At 42.6% G+C, this 13,090-nt stretch overlaps 1 protein-coding gene across 2 annotated transcripts in view; it reads right to left on the reverse strand.

The window, feature by feature from the left end:
* Positions 1-12,887, reverse strand: part of LOC127640187 (S phase cyclin A-associated protein in the endoplasmic reticulum-like) — a 161,765-nt gene extending 148,878 nt beyond the window's left edge. For both annotated transcript variants that reach the window (XM_052122615.1, XM_052122614.1), the window contains exon 1: positions 12,635-12,887. In XM_052122615.1, coding sequence (XP_051978575.1) covers positions 12,635-12,808 — 174 coding nt within the window. In that variant the 5' untranslated portion in view covers positions 12,809-12,887. The remainder of the gene's footprint in view (positions 1-12,634) is intronic.
* Between the last annotated feature and the right edge of the window lie 203 nt (positions 12,888-13,090).

Consider the following 13,090-nt stretch of genomic DNA (forward strand, 5'->3'; position numbering starts at 1 on the left):
AGGACGGTGTATTGAGAAACCTGACCGTCGAAGGCGAATCTCAAGAATGGCCTGTGACAGGGATTTATCTGAATCTGAAAATAGGCATCTTTCAGATCGAGAGAAATAAACCAGTCCCCCTGGCGCACATGCGCGAGGAGTTTCCTGATTGTAAGCATTTTGAACGGTCTTTTTGCAAGCACCTTGTTCAAAACCCTGAGATCTAATATTGGTCTGAGGCCGCCGTCTTTCTTGGGGACAAGAAAATAACGGCTGTAAAACCCTGACTCGCTCAGTGAAGGCGGCACTCTCTCTATGGCCCTTTTGCACAGAAGGTTTGCTATTTCTGAACGAAGCATGCAGGCTGCTTCCGTGTTCACAGTAGTTTCGAGCCGCGCCCTGAAGCGTGGAGGGCGGCGATCGAACTGTAGCAAATAGCCCTGTTTTATTGTGCTTAACACCCATTTGCATATCCCTGGGATAGCTTCCTGGGGCGGCCGCCCTGTCGACGCTGGGAAGTCTGGCTTTGTTGAGCTGGGCGCTGTGAAGATGCTTGTGCAGGAGGCTGGTTAAGTGGGCGGCCTGCAGAGGAGCTAGCGCGGCGAGGCAGGAAGAGATTCATGGCTTGGGAGGCTTTCTGGACTTCCGAAAAACGGTCAACAATGCCACTTACCGCGGAACCGAAGAGACCGGACAGAGAGAGCGGCGCGTTGAGGAACGTGGAGCGCTCAGCTTCTCCCATGTCGGCTAGCGTTAGCCACAGGTGTTTCTCGGTTACAGTCAGCGAGGCCATGCACTTCCCTAGGGCTTGAGCTGCAGATTTGGTGGCGCGAAGGGCGAGGTCCGTCGCGCTCCTTAGATCTGTAACAGCCTCTGGGTGCCTGCCTTTCTCATCCCATTCCCGAAGAAGGTCCGCTTGGAGGATCTGCAATACGGCCATGGAATAAAGAGCAGATGCGGCTTGGCCGGCGGCGGAATAGGCGCGGCCAACACAGGCGGAAGTAGTTCTGCAGGCCTTAGACGGGAGCACTGGCTTAGACTGCCATCTCGCGGAGGGCGGGCAAAGGTGTGCTGATTTAGAGAGCTCGGCGTGGAGTTCCGGCAGGAAGGGAGCGGCCCGGGCTGCGGCCGCCGCGCGGTGACGGCTTTGAAGAAAGCAGCCGTCGAGTCTGTTGGGAGCCTGCTCAGGGGGCGGTGACCACTCGAGCCCGAGGCGGTCGACGGCCTGTGTGAGGAGGCGTATCAGTTCCCCTTCGACTCCGGCGCGGGTCCTGCTGGATTCCTGGGCCGATGAGGAGGCTTGTGACCACTCCTCGCTGTCCGAAGCCATGATGGAACAGCAGCCCTTGTCCTCCGCCTCGCTCTCCGAGGTGGCCGCAGTGCGGCCGCTCGGCGGCAACCGCGCGTCCCAGGGGGGCGGGGAGGGTGAACGCGATGCTCGAGGGAGAGGCTCCGACGAGACAGTCGCTTCTAAACCCGGTTCCGGCAGCCTTTGGGAGCGGCGCTTCTTCCGGCGCGGCGAAACAGAAGGCAGCGTGGCGGCTTCAGTCCTGAGCGCTTCGAGTCGAGCCAGCAGGGTCGACATCGGAAGCTCCTCGCAGAGGTCGCATCCGCCGTCAGCGAAGGTGAGCTCTGCATGCCCCAGTCCCAGGCAGAGAGCGCAGATGATGTGGCGGTCTCCGGCGCTGAGAGGGGTGCGGCATGAACCGCAGGTGCGAGGCATCTTTAAAAAGACGCTCGTGCTCTTTTGTGAAGTTCACTGAGGAACTAGTTTGCTTTAAAAAGGATACGTCGCCGGATGGCGTAGCTCGCAGGATGGCTGAAGGTGGCGGCGGCCGGCTTCTTCGAGCGCTGTCCAAGCTTGCTTGATGCCCCTCGAACTGCGACGCGGCTTCTTGCAGTTTCAGAGATGCGAAGAGCTTCGCTGAAGAGATGAAAATCAGGGTTCCAGCCTACGAACTGCGCTTATATGCACCCTAGCCATGCCCATTCTGGCGGGCTTTGGGACAGTGAGCGCGCGGGCACCTCTCATTGGGCGCGAGTTCACGCAAGTTCATCTACAGGCTGCAGCAGTTGCCGCAGAGCAACCAATGAGCTCGCTAGCTAGCCCGCTCAAGGTCTGCAGTTGCTGCACTGCGTTGACAAATGATACAAAATTAAGGATAATTTTTTGGCTTCAATAGCTCAGAAAAGATGAATCTGTCCCGTAGCGTAAGCTAGCTTACGCAATACGAAAGAACCTCTCGTAAGAGAACTCATCAGTCAATCATTATTTTGAGGAATGAAGGCTATACGAAGCTTGAAATTGCCAAAACAAAACTAAGATTTCATACAAAGGTGTACACTACAGTCTTCAAAGACAAAGGACAACCGACTCTAACAAGGACAGAAAGAGATGTGGAAGGACAGATGTACAACTAAACAAGAGGATAAGTACATCAGAGCCTCTAGTTTGAGAAATAGATGCCTCACATGTCCTCAGCTGACAGCTTCATTGAATTCTACCCGCTCAACACCAGTTTCATGTACAACAGTAAAGAGAAGACTCAGGGGTGCAGGTCTTATAGGAAGAATTGCAAAGAAAAAGCCACTTTTGAAACAGAAAAACAAAAAGAAATGGTTAGAGTGGGCAAAGAAACACAGACATTGGACAACAGATAATTGGAAAAGAGTGTTATGGATCTTAACCCCATTGATCTTTTGTGGGATCAGTTAGACTGTAAGGTGTGTGAAAAGTGCCCGACAAGACAGTCACATCTATGGCAAGTGCTACAGGAAGTGTGGGGTGAAATATCACCTGAGTATCTGGACAAAATGACAGCTAGAATTTCAAGGATCTGCAAAGTTGTCATTGCTGCACGTGGATGATTTTTTGATGAGAAATCTTTGAAAAATTTATTTCAAATTGTAATTGTTTCATGTTATTAATAATTAAATCACAGCCCTCTGCAGTATAATAAATGTACAAGGTCATATTGTGATTTTGATTTAATTTTGATTAACTGTGCAGCCCAAACCCCCAGTAAGAGCAAACGTATGTGTACACACCTGTTGTAAAAGTTCTTCTGAACATAAAAATTCACTAATAAAAGTTTTATAAGTATGAAATATCTATATTTGTCGGAGGCCGGTCCTGGTCAATTTTGTTCAGACAACAAGACCTTTATCAGAATAAGAAAAGAACAAGGACTTTGTTTAGAGATTTATGGGCATCAGACTCTTTATAAAATCAGTATCTGTGTAAACAGTTTTGGTGCACAAATTGTGTCGTTTAGTCACGTTGGATGGTATAAATAAGCAAAAAGTTGGCGACAGACATATATTTAAGTTTGTGTGTGGGTAAGCTTTCCAATGGCCACAGGAGGCATGCAAGTGTTTTTATTTTCTGTTCAACGCTCACAGATAGACAGCACTGTGGTGCTCTTAGCAACTGTCAACAGAGGGCATAATCCATACAGTTTTTGGTTGGTGCACAACCCATGTAACATTCCATAATGTCATATGTTTTCCTACCGAAATCCAACAGAATTCAATAAAAAAAAAAAATTTAAAAAAATTATATATATATATTTATTTAAATAAAAGAGGGGTGACTTGTTTATATCCACTGAAATTTGATTGAATGCTGAAAAGTGTCTATTCCATCACAGAATTTAGTGAATGAGACTTTGCAGTAGACTACGGAGGAATATTTGCATCTTGAGGCACCATTGGTAACTCACTTTTGAGGAGGCGTTTTGACTGGAACATGGATATAAGCAATACAGTATATAATATAAATGCTCAAAGTTGAAACAATAAGAGTTTCTCATGTACTATTCAATTTAAGATCACAAACAAATGAGCTTTCAAATATAGTGGGCTACATTCAGGCTGAACAGGTGTAGAACAAGAATAAGAGCTGAACAGAACCTGTTCTGAAAAATACGTGAAAGTTTATATTTTCTTACATATAAATATATATATAATTTGTTTGTCTTGATTATTATAAATCACATTTTAACTTTTTTAAAATATAAAAATTCTACTTTCTATCAATTAATATTATTTCTTGAAACTGTATATATAATAATGATATGAGCAATTTACAAGTAATAATATTATGTTGACATTAATTTGTATAGCAAGCGCTATAATGATACTGTCACTTTAGGAGTTTAACACGCATCTCACAGACTCGCACAGCTGTTGCGGTTCATTTATTAACAAGAGAGAAGTTTGTGTTTTTTAACTAATCCGTGCCATTTGTGATTAAAATATATTTTTCTTTTTACTTATTTAATTGCCTGTAAAGAGCAGAGAGGATATTAATGGACACATTATTCAATGAAGGTGGAGTGCGAGATTTCATTCTTTGGACACGGCAGAAATGGTATATTTTAATCAAACACTTTTAAATTAAAGAATGCAATTTTCCAGGTAGTTACTTTTCTAAGAGCTAAATGCAGGCACTTTAAGCATTTTAGAGACCTTGTGTGAACATTAAACTATAGCTGGGATTCTATCCAACTATTTTTATGTGCATTTTAAAATTGCGCAAATCCTGAATCAAAAATCGAAATTTGCATAATAATTTAATGCAATCTGAGGAGGTGGATTTTATAGAGTTTTGCATTAGTTAAAATGTGCAATAAGAAACGCTGGTTAGTGGGGCAAACTGGATGCCATATGTGAATTTGGTAGCTTATCAGGGCCGGATATGGATAATAATTCACAGTCAAGTGCCTGAAACAGGAACCTGAAACACGAGGGCAGGACATGATGAATTAAAAAAAAAACATTTTGCTAATAAGCTTTAGTTTGCACACACACACACCCCTTTCCAACATGCTGCTGCTCATGTCAAAGCCATTTATCGAGAAACTGAGAACCAATCTCAATACCGGCATGATTTTCTACTGACTTAGGAACCAAAACGATGACAACATTGATCCATAACCAGCCCACAAACGCACATAGCACATCACATCATGGTCAGCATGGCTGGAGCTGTTGGGCAAGTCCATTGTAAATGAATGAATAAAAGATATTTCACAAAAAATGCCTGCATTAGAAAATATGAATGAACTCCAGCCACTTTCTCCACACCCTATGGAAGCATTTAGACGTGAAATGCCTCAAACACTACTTTGAATTCGCTGTAATTCCTCTTCCGAAATGTAAAAATTAAATCCAGCAGCACATAATCAAGGTAGTTTGGTATGTAAAACAGGGTTTTTTGGAGGGAAACATCTGAAAATAAACCTCTTCATCTCGGTGTTAGCAGCTAGGTTTGTGTACAATGATAGGCTGTTGAAGGGGCGGGGTAAAAACGGATTAAAAACTTGACTGTCTCACATACTGTATGTCAGCACAGAAGAGTCAGTCATATCAGCAGATATGTTAAATATCACAAGGACAGGGGGGCCTGGGTAGCTCAGCAAGTATTGATGCTGACTACCACCCCTAGAGTCGCGAGTTCGAATCCAGGGAGTGCTGAGTGACTCCAGCCAGGTCTCCTAAGCAACCAAATTGGCCCAGGTTGCTAAGGAGTGTAGAGTCACATGGGGTAAACTCCTTGTGGTCCCTATAAACATTACACATTTTTTTACCACTAACTATTCAGTTGTTCGTTGGCCGTACCCTAGCGTAATGCAAACACAAAGCTGTTCCGTCTGTCACATTCACTCAGAGAGAAGAATATTTCATAAAGCTCACTGGCTTTCACACAAGCATAAACAGCATACTGTACTCATCTGCCACAATTTCATATCCTCAGGGTTAACATACACAACTGACCTACTTAGCCAAATGATAGTAACCTTCGTTACACAGCTTTATTCTCTAGAGGGTTCAGAGAATATGGACAAATTAGTTCAGGCTTTGTGATTTCAAAACAGACAGACAAAATTATTACGTTTCAAAAAAGTAAATTGACTTGTTGCCTGTCAATGGAGTCTGCGGATGGTAAACATTAACTCTGGGTTTCCTAGGTTTTTGGCAGCTGACTCGTAGAGGAAGACCCGAGTCTACATTTGTTGTGTATCTAGGAGGAGGGAGGCAGGCTGTTTCAGATTTTTGCATCTGTTGGTGTAAATTAACCCAGGTAAACGTGGCCGGGGTGGGGCTAGATCAGCAGTCCATATGTGCTTATGAAAATCCAAGCTAGTTACATCAACACCGGTAGGACCCTTGACACCCGATGTCACAGAGGTCAGATCTCCAAGCACCTTTGCACTACAAAATAAGGCTGTACTTCTACAGAGCTGCATTCAGACAGAATATATGTACAAGCAACTGAGCGGCAGCAGGGATAGGGTTTCAGGACTGTAAGTGCATCTAAATGCAAAGGCATGCAAAAGGAAAGCAAAACACAGAACGATAGGGACAGATTAGAGGGTACATACAGAGAAGTAGAGTCTGAAAGCTGGAATCTCATCCATATCCGGCCCTGATATGCTACCGAATTCACATATGGTATCCAGTTTGCCCCACTAACCAGCATTTCCACTGCACGCATGGCCTGGCATCGTCTTTTCACAGCTGGACCAAAAATAGCCCAGTGAGCGAGCTTGGATTTCGGCTTCTGCAAATTATCCCAGCTGTGTTGATAGATGCCTCTGCCAATTAGGACTACTTAAGAAGGTTGGATTCTCACTCTGGGTAATCAGGACTTGCTTTCTCCAAGCCCGTTCTGGTAATCATGGAGGGTGTTGCCTTCAGAGTGACTTTGCCGTTACAGTTTTTGCAGTCTTGCTGGCGTAGCTGTTCAGCTTGGTAGAGTTCAGGGTGCTCATCTCTCTCTCTCTCTCTCTCTCTCTCTCTCTCTCTCTGTGCAGTCAAGTGCACATGGCAGGACGCCCACTCGTCCAGCATGTGCTGGAGGCGGCAAGGCTGCGTTTGTCAGTAAGTCTGCATTAGACAAGCCGCAGACTGTAAATTCGATTGGAGATTAGCGGTGTGTAACTCACGGCAGGGATAAAAATGTAAACAGAGACATGCAGATGAGATGTGGAACAAACAGAGCCACGAGAAGGACACATCCTGTGCAAAAGTACACCAATATGGAGAACGTTGACCACACTGAAGATTTATGTCGGTATGTAATAGGCCTAATTGTTTTATTTACCAGTACGATTGAGTATTGAATGGCACAGGTTAAAGAAGCTAGTTAAAATTTTTAATGATTAAATAATTGTATTCGGGCAAATAGGCAACATGGAATTAATAAGACACTGTAGGGTATTACATATATAATTTAGAGATGTGGACGGGGTCAGTCAAAATGGGTATTTTGCACGCATTTAACCATCATTATATATGTAGGGTAATTTGCACCCATGCTAAATTTAGGGTCTTGAAATATGTGAGCTATGAACTAAATAAAACTGTCCTTATTAGGTAATGAAATGTATAACAGAATTAGTCACGTTCGACAACCATTATAAATTAGATAAATGACAAATAACTAGATTATTGCTTGTCTTGTGGTGTTTCCTTGCGTTCTTTGTGTGGCTTGGTTCTTGGTTGAAAGTTTGTTCCATCAATGTTTTGACTTCTGTATGGTCGAAGTTTATTGTCTGTATGAATTAGGTTAACTGTGAAGCGAGGCCTTATCGTGGGTTTGTGAACTGTAGAGAGTGATGAGCTTTCTCAGGACATCAAGTCCCAAGCTCCCTTGGATCTTACATGGGAGGACCTGGCCGTCAGCAGAGCGACCAGACGAAGCACGTGCAGGCCGAAGAAAAGTGAAGAGAAGCGAAGAGACCAAGAGAAGGTGTTCTTCCTGTTTGGAACTATTTGATTTGAAATTGGCCGCATCCCCCAAGGGTGTCCTGTGCCAATCAGAAGTGACATTTCGGAGTCACATGGCTGTCAACTGGGCTGTCGTTTCCGACAGTTGAGATATGATCAAAGTCAGTTTTTAGGTTACATTATCATATGTGCAAAAATACTTAAAAATGTGCTTATCCAAGCAAATCTTTTCCATCTTATCAGTCGTTTTGAAATGAGTAACTGCAATAGGAAGAGAGTAAATTGTTTTATAAATAACTTGCTTCTGAGCTTGTACGTTCAAACATAATAACACGAAAAATCGTTCCAAAAGTTTCGGTACCCTAAAATCAACCCTATTCTGACAAATTACTGACAAGCGCCACCCTGCATCAGACATTTTTGCATTTTGGGTGCACTTCATTCTTGACCAGGTTCTCGTCCCATTCAAACCAGGAAGTAATTGTATTCACAAAAAACTATGGTGAACGCAATTCAGAGGTTGCATTTTTGCTCTGAAATTAAGTTTACACTCCACTAACTTCATTTACAATTCACAAATACTATTAATTTTTGCTGCCAATTAGTAAACATTTCACCAGGAAACTGGAGCTCATACATGTCAAAACTTTTAACAACTCTTCTGCCTTCACTGACTACCACCTCTGGACTCGCGAATTCTAATCCAGGGCATGCTGAGTGAATCCAGCCAGGTCTCCTAAGAATCCAAATTGGCCCGGTAGCTAGGAAGGGTAGAGTCACATGGGGTAACCTCCTTCTGGTCACTATGATGTGGTTCTCTCTCTCGGTGGGGCACGTGGTGAGTTGTGTGCGTGGATGCTGTGGAGAATAGCGTGAAGCCTCCACACGCGCTACGTCTCCACGGTAACACGCTCAACAAGCCACGTGATAAGATGCATGGATTGAAGGTCTCAAACGTGGAGGCAACTGAGATTCGTCCTCCACCACCCGGATTGAGGCGAGTCACTATGCCACCATGAGGACTTCGAGCGCATTGGGAATTCCAAATTGGGGAGAACATTTTGTTTTTAAATCACATTGCTTACAAAGATTTATCTTTGTTAGAAGGAATAATACCTTCTTAAAATAAAATATAATTGAACACTAATTATTAATAGAACTGTATACACAGGGCTCCAGACTGCGACTAAAATGTTTGCAAATGTGACCAAAAATAATTGATTACAACAATAATTTAACAGTCGCCATTGGCAACAGTTGGGTTGTGTGCGTTCATACTTCATATGCGGTTTCGTCAGATATCACTTTGTGAGTTATTGTATACATCTTTAGAGCGTGCACCACCAGTGTGTCTCGCGCCACTTTTCACCCATTCTGTTGTGTTGAGCTCGCTAGTTGCTACACTGTACACAAACAACTAACCCAGTATGAGAGAGTCGTGACAAATGACTCTTTTGAACCGGATCTTTTTTATGAATCAACTGAGAATTTGAGCTCAGGAGCTCAGGTAAGCAGTGTGATTCACATCTGGAACTGCAGACATTTCAAAATAAGAGTCCCAAGTGTATTTCGGGCTTCTTTATAATTAAAAGTCCCGTATTGTGTCCCACTTTTTTTTGTTCTCCTGGTAATTATTGATTGGGATTGGAGTAGCAATATAAACTGCATCTGGAATTTCTTTCAATTTGCACTCTTGTAGTCTCTGTGTCTGGGCCATCCGGTATCCATAAAGAAAAACTAAGGCAATATTTTATATTATAATATTATAAATATGAGGGCACTTGAGTGACTCGTACACAACTATTACACAAGGTGCAAACACTCATTGATGCTCAAGAAGGCAACACACTACTATATGCATACTTTATGTAAATATAAGTAAAGTAGATTCTAAAGGGCAGTCTTAAATAAAAATATATATTAACCCCTTATATTTGTATAAAATATGAAAGGGGTGTGAACATTTATGAGACAAAAGGGAATGCAAACTTATCTTCTCAACAATATATACTGTTTATTAAACCTCATATTAATGGGTTATCAGCTGTCTACCTTTTCTTCGGCTTTCTATCTAAATCAAGCAATTCTGTGATTTGGTGACTAGAAACCTTAATGCATCGATTCAGGAGCCAATGGATCCGAAGTAATTTTTTTTGTCTGGAGCCCTGAACTACAACACGTATCATTAACCAACAACTATTTACGCTCAACATAATCCGGGTGCAAGAGCCTACTAAATTTCTTTTTTGAACTGACTTTATATAATTGAAGTCTGGTTAAAGAAATTCAGATAATACATTTTAAAATAATGTTATTTTACTGAGTAAAATGGAAAACAATTCAAATGAATAAAAGACCAAAACTTTACAGCATATAATTTTCTAAGTATCAAATGCATTTATTTTTCAGTGACCTCAAATCATGCTGCTTATTCAGGGGAAGTGTAGTTTAATTTTTCGAAGCCATTCACCTGGAATTTCACCAGGTAGATGACAAAACATGCAACAACAACAAAAAACGACTCACTTGCATTGAAATAGTTATACCGTACCGAAACCAAAATATAGGTATATGATGCAATACTAGTATGTACAGTATATACACACAAAATTGGAGGAACACTGAGTAACAAAGAAAAAAAACACAATCAGCAACAATTTTTGCCAATAACCGATAGTTCCAAAAAGCAACAATTGGCACCAATTAATCGGTAAAACCAATATGTCGACCTATCTCTAGAGGTCTAGACCAAACAACATTTAATTTCCACCAAACATGCATAACATATTTACAACAGGTATTGCTACTGCTGTAAGCCCATAATAGATTAATATAGAATCTTGCTGACTAATTCAAACGGTTTAGATCTCGGGTGTTTATCACTATGCACATTATTAGTCAAGAATAACTATAACTACAGCGCAAATAACACACTAGATGTGTACAGCCGTGGCCAAAAGTATTGGCAGTGACATAAATTTTGTGTTTTGCAAAGTTTGCTGCTTCAGTATTTGTAGATTATTTTTAACATGTTTCATGGTATACTGGAAAACAATGACAAGGCTTTTATTGGCAAAAACATTCAATATATGCAAAGAGTCAATATTTACAGTGTTGACCCTTGTTCTTCATAACCTCTTCAATTCGCTCTGGCATGCTGGATATCAGCTTCTGGGCCAAATCCTGACTGATGGCGATCCATTCTTGCCTTATTAGTGCTTGGAGTTGATCACAATTTGTGGGCTTCTGCTTGTCCACTCGCCTTTTGAGGACTGACCACAGGTTCTCAATGGGATTAAGATCCGGGAAGTCGCCTGGCCACGGATCCAAAATTTCAATGTAATGATCTCTGAGCCACTTCATTATCACTCTTGCCTTGTGACATGGTGCTCCATCATGCTGGAAAATTGCTCCTGTATTGTTGGGAGAAGTTGCTATTGCAGGACGTTTTGATACCATTCTTTATTCATGGCAGTGTTTTGGGGCAGAATTGTGAGAGAGCCCACTCCCTTGAATGAAAAGCAAGCCAACACATGGATGGCCTCAGGATGCTTCACTGTTGGCACGACACAGGACTCATGGTAGAGTTCACATTTTCTTCTCCGGACTATCGATTTTCCAGATGTCCCAAACAGTCGGAAGGGGGCTTCATCAGAGAAAATTACTTTGCACCAGTCTTCTGCTGTCCAATCCTTGTACTTCCTGCAGATTTTCAGTCTGTCCTTGATGTTTTTATTGGAGAGAAGTGGGATCTTTGCTGCCCTTCTTGACACCAGGCCATTGTCCAAAAGTCTTCGCCTCACTGTGCATGCAGATGCACTCACACCAACCTGCTGCCAATATTGAACAAGCTCTGCACTGGTGGTGACACGATTCCATAGCTGACTCCTCAGGAGGAGACAGTCCTAGCACCTGATGGACACTCTGGGATGTCCTGAAGCCTTCTTCACTGCAGTTGAACCTCTCTCCTTGAAATTCTTTATAATCCGGTAAATGGTTCTTTCAGGTGCAATATTTTTTGCAGCAATTTCCTTGCATGTGAGGCCATTTTGGTGCAAAGCGATGCTGGCTGCATGTCTTTCTTTAGTGGTAACCATTGCTAACAAGAACACAATGATTGGAATCTGTCTGCTCTTATAATCCAATCAGAACGATAGAGTGATTTCACCTGACTAATACTCTTCACGCTTTCCCAGGTGCTGCTGATATGATTAGTGAAATTATGTTGGCTGGTCATTTTGTGCCAGGGCTAAAAAACTGTGAAATTTGGGTTTTAGTGATAAAGTAAAATTTTTTGGCCAACTAAGCTTTTTGCAATTATTTAAAATGCATCTGATCACTCTGCACAATAATCTAGAAATAATGTGAATCAACACCACAACAACCGAAGCAGAAAACTTTGCGAAACACAAAATTTATGTCACTGCCAATACTTTTGGCCACGACTGTAGAGAGCACCTGCAGAACCTCATAGTTACAGGTTACCTCTGGTTTTGTTGACAATCAAAACCCAGTAAACTGCCAACCTAGACAGCATATTTGGAGATCAAATTGCCAAACAGCAACATAATTACTAGTTATTATTACTAAAAAAAACATAATAAAGAATAATGGATTTCCTTCAAACAGTGCAAGAAGCTGTGATTTTTATTTCTTTAACGACAGAGGTCATCAAAGTTTTTTTACTCTCATAAAAATGACTGTAGAAACCTTTGTATTTAAGAGGAAACTTTTGTTGCCATGGTACATTTTTGCAAGGGAAATGTTTAAACATCCTTCCTGATAGGTAGGTAATAATGTAGCTGCCAACATACACAGCATCTTTGGGCATCAAAGCTGCTCAAAGAACATTGAAGTATTACTTAAACTGCTGTCTATGTACGTAACTCACTGTTTTTGGGGCACAGCAGTTGTTTGTTACCTTTAAAGCGATGTTTATGGGCGCATTCCTGCCTTTGCCTCCTCCATGAGATGACCCAGAGCTGTTACTGCACGACCTGTCCCTCCCGTCCCCGGTCTGACCCGATCTCAATCCGAACCGGTGCTGCTGACCCGCGCCACGCCGGCGCCCATCGTACCGGCTGTCCTTCGACATGAACCCAGTGTCAAACGAGCCACCTTTAGCGCACGACAACTTAACCAGAAGACAGAAATTAAACGGGCCTCCGACTCTTTTACACTGATCTCTCTTGGTTCATGCAGAGTGTGGGAGAGAATGCAGCGCCACCAGGTGGACTGGAGGGCGGGAATCTTAAGTTTACACCTTCCCGCCAAAATACCAGGTACTACGGTTGTTACTGCAATGTAATTGAGGTAACTTATACGGGCTGTAGTCCAGAATCCTGAGAGATATAGTATGGGTTCCCTCTGGATTTTC

This window comes from Xyrauchen texanus, chromosome 49 (genome assembly GCF_025860055.1).
Source record: "Xyrauchen texanus isolate HMW12.3.18 chromosome 49, RBS_HiC_50CHRs, whole genome shotgun sequence".
In the NCBI taxonomy this organism is placed as follows: Eukaryota; Metazoa; Chordata; class Actinopteri; order Cypriniformes; family Catostomidae; genus Xyrauchen; species Xyrauchen texanus.